At 29.0% G+C, this 5708-nt stretch overlaps 1 protein-coding gene across 2 annotated transcripts in view; it reads left to right on the top strand.

Annotated features, from left to right (window-relative positions):
* The window catches only part of LOC108547921 (lamin Dm0), an 8491-nt gene continuing 2783 nt past the window's right edge, over positions 1-5708 (top strand). For both annotated transcript variants that reach the window (XM_017900639.1, XM_017900640.1), the window contains exons 1-7: positions 1-576; positions 3500-3812; positions 3988-4280; positions 4373-4567; positions 4694-4922; positions 5037-5258; positions 5338-5442. In XM_017900639.1, the coding sequence (XP_017756128.1) occupies positions 173-576; positions 3500-3812; positions 3988-4280; positions 4373-4567; positions 4694-4922; positions 5037-5258; positions 5338-5442 (1761 nt within the window). In that variant the 5' untranslated portion in view covers positions 1-172. The remainder of the gene's footprint in view (positions 577-3499; positions 3813-3987; positions 4281-4372; positions 4568-4693; positions 4923-5036; positions 5259-5337; positions 5443-5708) is intronic.

Below are 5708 nucleotides of genomic sequence, written 5' to 3'. Positions count from 1 at the left end.
GTCACCGCTAAACAGCTCTTCCGTTGATTGAGGCAGGAGGATTTGGGCTTCGGTAGTTTTTTATCCGCTAGAAGCGTCTTTTACGGACACGGTGTTACTGTACACCAAATTGATGATTCGATAGTGCGAAGGCAAGTGATAGTGCAATAAAAGAACTGATTATTGTGAAAAAATGTCAACGAAAGCAACTAAGAAGACCACAGCGACATGTTCGAGTAGCAGCGTGCAGTCGCCACAGTTCAGCACGTCAACGCCAATCGGCCAGCGACCGGGGAGTCCTTTGAGTCCGACCCGTTATTCACGTCTTCAAGAAAAGCAAGATTTACAGAATCTTAATGACCGCTTGGCTTGTTATATTGACAAAGTACGGCATTTGGAAGCCGAGAATTCCAGACTTACGCGGGAGGTACAAACGACCCAGGAGACTATCACCCGCGAAGTATCCAACATAAAGTCTATGTATGAACGTGAATTATCTGATGCAAGGAAATTACTGGATGAAACTGCAAGGGAGCGAGCGAAACTCGAAATTGATACAAAACGATTATGGGATAACAATGAAGAACTCAAATCTAAGTAAGTTTCTCTGAATTCATTTTGATTTTTTTAAAATGATAATATGTCTCGGAAATATGAATCAATGCAAGTATATTTATAATACGGGGCCGAGACTATTACGAGATTTATAGTTTATCATAATCTGCATCCTTGACGTTTTGCGGTTGATTGTAAGTGTGTATATCATGAACTTGAAACCTAATGAATTTATACTTATTTATATTTTACTTTTGTATTAATTATGTGTTATATATAATTTAAAAATATATCGATAAATTCTATATGTAAATAGAGTTTATCATTCGGATAGATATGATAACGATATATATGTTCATTATGAAAAATTTGCAAATAGTGTTTTACTTTAGTATTAATAATATATTATTTTCTTACGATTAACATTCTTCAAATTTATAAAAGTAAATGTTTAATTCTGTCAAAGTTGTTTACAAACGATGTCATCAAATGCCTTTATTCGTAATTTCAATGCTATTTATAAATTTTGTTTTGCTTACTCTGTGATTAGATCATATCATAAATTAAAATATAACAGACTTCAAATATTTTTGTTCTAGTAAATAATAAAATGAATATCAATATTTAATAAAAAAAGAAATTATTTTGTAGTAAAATAAATATATGTACAAAATATATTAAATTGAAAAAAATTTTGTATATCGAAATCGATTAGTTTTGAATATAAATGTATAACAAATTAATGAATTTTACATTTTTGTTTGTATTTTTAGATTTTATAATTATGATTTATTACAATTGTATGTTTGAATTATCGTTATAATCAGCAATGCATGTGTACACTATGAATGAATGCAACATGTGTAATGAAATACTAATGCTTTATATGCTGCTTTAATATTAATGATGCTTAATCTAATTTCAGGGTTAAATTATTGTTTACATTTCTTGATATAAATTTAGTTGCATTTCCTGGAAAAATAGCATACGCTTTATTTTATTAAAATGACATAAATTTCTATGAATTGATTTTTTAAAGAAATGGATTAATGTGCATGTTTCTTACATAATATTGATACCTATCTTAAAAAAATATAAAATACGAGTAATGTACTAAATATTATTTAGTCAGACATGTCAAATGTTGAATGGAATTTTTACACTAGTATACTGATGCAAAAGAGATTCACTCACAGAATTTGTAAAATTTTAATACAATATAAATATCGTCGTTGCGTATCTACAGAAATAATTTTACTATTTTCATAGTAGTAAATAATATTATTTAAATATTAATAATGATAATAAGAACGATCATTGCATCTATATTGTAGGATTTTAAGTGACAAAAATATAACGAGAGTTATACAGAGAATAAGGTATTCCTTGAATTAGATATTACTTTTTCGCGATTATTTTTCTAAAGGTAAAGAGTAGTTTAGAGAAATTTATAAGGGTATTATGTTTCATTGATAAAATTCCTTACAAAATTTTCGAATATTTGGGTGTGCCTAACTTGAAACGTGACGTTACTACGAGCGATTGTGTCACGTTTACTATGCGGCGGTGATGTCATTTTCAACCGTATGTATAACCTCGACTGAAAACATTGACCTCCTTTCGAAGGAGTGTTGAGCAATCGATAAAAATACGAGTAAAACCAGAAACAAGCGGGAAATGTTATTTGACTAAATGGGCAAAATGGAAAATGAAAAGAACTATGTACTATATGTGTATATAAATATTTTTGATATTATTGTATACATTTCATATTACCTGAGCAATTGCACTAAATTACTATGTATAAAGTTATTTCATTTGCGAAGATATAGTTTCTTCTGGTATAAATACGAAGCAGGGAATTGAAAATTGGCATTTTTGTTGACTTGAATATTTTATTTTGTGATTTACATTGTACATTTCAAATAAAATTAGTATATTTGATCATATTTCGATTGACGTATATCCGTGTATAAAGTATATTCATGGAATATCTGTGAACGTCATCGAAGATTTTCTGTAATTTTGGCCTCTAGACTTATTTATTGTTTTCTTTTTCTATTTTTTTTTTTTTTTTCTTTCTTTCATGATCTAGACGTTTAGCATAATATTCTTAATCTTTACAAATGTTTTTCTTTTATTGAACTTTCCTCTTGATAATTTAGATGGATTTTGTAAAATATTCTGCAGTTATCAGCATGATAAGACTGCATGTATGTAGCATATACGTTAACTGACGTTAATTTTGACTGTATGGTTGTTATAAAATGATATATCTCGTAAAAGGAATGGCATCAGTAGGAATGTAAAACGTGCGTCCTTGTGTGAAAATAAAATTCAACATTCGTCACGAAGCAACATTTCATCATGCATAAAAATTTTTGTATTTTTAAAAAATTGTAAATATTACTTTACTCCACAGAACTTATTTATGTTTACTATTTCTATGTTGAATTTTTGAACTAATTTTCGTTTAATATTTTTTTTTTTTTTTTTTTTTTTTTTCTGATATTGACATCTATTATATATTTGAGCTTAATAGACTGTACGTTTTAAGGTAATGAAATATTAAAACGGTTCGAGACACTGCGAGTAGAAAATAAAATTCTTGATGTGGGTCGTTGCTTGAAATAGAAACACGAAAGCTCCTCATCTGTTCTTCCCGACTGCCGGAATGTCTCAAACGATTAAAATTTTTTGATGAAATTCATTTTGTACATGGTTTAAGAAATGTAAACAAAATTTTAATACAAAATGAAAAGCAGTCTAAGAGATGGTTATAAATATTTGTTACTATTGATTTATGAGTTTTACATTCTAAACTTAATTTTGAAATGTTATATACATAAATTAAATTAAATTTTTGAATACTATTCAAAAATATACATTCCGGAATATTTGAATTTTGCATACGTTTTTTAAGTCAAAATTATGAATTTTATGAAAATTTTGTATGATTTTCTAGATTGGATAGAAAGTTGATGGACTTACAAACTGCAGAAAGAAACTTGTTATTATATGAAACACGTTATAATGATTTGCAATCACAGTTTAATCAGTCTCAAGCAGAACGCAAAAAGCTGACTGAAAGAGAAATAGAATTGAAACAAGAAGTAGAAAAGTTGAAAGCATTACTAGAAGATGCCCGTAAGCATCTAGGAGAAGAAACTTTACAACGTATTGTTCTTGAAAATAATATTCAAAGTTTAAAGGAAGATATTAGTTTTAAAGATCAAGTATATCAACAAGAACTAACAGAAACACGAACAAAGAGACAGGTATGTAATTGATGATGTTTAGCTAGTTTTAATCGTAACAAAATACAGACACATGTATTGTGTGTGTATTACTATTCAGTGTATATCTTTATTATTCATGGAAATTATGGAAACTGCATTACAAATGTTTACAAAATTTTTAATACTTTCAATATTCCATTATGTATCATTCTAGGTTGAGATCTCTGAGATAGATGGTCGTCTTGCTGAGAAATATGAGGCTAAATTGCAACAATCTTTGCAAGAATTACGAGATCAATATGAAGCACAAATGCGAGCTAATAGAGAAGAAATTGAATTATTATATGAAAATAAGATTAAAAATTTGACAGCTCATGCTCAACGTAATAGTGGAGCAGCAAGTTTAGCTGTTGAAGAATTAAGACAAACAAGATCGAGAATTGATACACTTAATCAAAAGATTAATGAACTAGAAGCATCAAATAATGCTCTTAATGCACGAATAAGGTAATTTATAATAAATTAGTTGAATTTATATTTTAATTTAACATATTTTAGATATTTTAAATCATTATATGAGTTGTTAAATTTTAATATAGGGACTTAGAAAATTTGCGTGAAAATGAGAAAACTCGTCATGCAGAAAGTTTAGCATCTTTAGAAGCGGAATTGGCTCGTGTGCGTGATGAAATGGCTCAACAACTACAGGAATATCAAGATCTTATGGACATCAAGGTAGCTCTTGATTTAGAAATTGCCGCATATCGGAAACTTTTGGAATCTGAAGAAGCTAGGTAATATAATTAATGCTATATACAAATGTGTATAATTTTTATCTGTTATTAATATATTTATGAATATTAAATAAGGAGGAATCTTATTAACGTTTCTTATAATTATATGTCTTTATTTACCTACAGGTTAAATATTAATCCTATGCAATCAAGTGCATCAGTACCCAGTGGTAGATCTACTCCTTCAAGACATACTCCATTACGAGGTGGAAAACGGAAACGCACTTTGCTAGAGGAAAGTGAAGAACGTAGCAGTACCGACTATAGCGTATCTGGAACATCTAGAGGGGACGTGGAAATTACAGAAACCGATCCTCAAGGACGATTTGTGAAACTCACTAACAAAGGCAATAAAGTAAGAAATTCAGTATTGAATGGGATATTTAAATATGTATAATAATTTGTTTATATCACATTTGATACTCTTTAGGGATAGATTATATTTATATATTATCTTTACCTTTTGTAGGAAATAGGACTCAGTGGTTGGCAAATTATTCGTAAAGCTGGTTCTCTAGAAACAGTATTTAAGTTCCATCGTACTGCAAAGTTAGAAGGAGGTTCCACTGTAATGGTATGGTCAGCTGATATTGGTGCTACACACGAACCACCATCAAATATCGTCATGAAGGGTCAAAAGTGGTTTACAGCAGATACCATGACCACTACACTTCTTAATAATGAAGGCGAAGTAAGTAGTTTTTGAATTTTATCGATGTTGCGTTATCCAGTGAGCCTAAATTACATTTTGAATGCCTTAATGTTTGTAGGAAATGGCCACTTCAGAGTGCAAAAGGCAACAGTTGTCTACATCTTTATCTCGACATAGAGAAAATTTGGGTTTTAGACCATCTGAAGAACTTCATCATCAACAGGTATATTGAAAATATTTAGATATAACACAAAATCAAAAGTAGGGGATTAATAAGTAATCATGAAGTTTGTATTTATGATAATTAATTTTAATTAGCCTTTTTTAATTCACAGCTAAAACAAATCTAAAAAATGTACTTTTGTTTTTGGAAATAAGTATCAATATTATTCTTTTCTCGAATATGCACACACACACACACACACACTTATATATTTACATATACATATATATTTATTATATTATTTATATATATCTTTTGTCAGTAAT

The sequence above is a fragment of the Eufriesea mexicana genome, unplaced genomic scaffold (assembly GCF_001483705.2).
Source record: "Eufriesea mexicana isolate 0111107269 unplaced genomic scaffold, ASM148370v2 scaffold1312, whole genome shotgun sequence".
In the NCBI taxonomy this organism is placed as follows: Eukaryota; Metazoa; Arthropoda; class Insecta; order Hymenoptera; family Apidae; genus Eufriesea; species Eufriesea mexicana.
The sequence above is the reverse complement of the archived record's forward strand: the minus strand, read 5'-3'. Positions and strand labels throughout refer to the sequence as shown.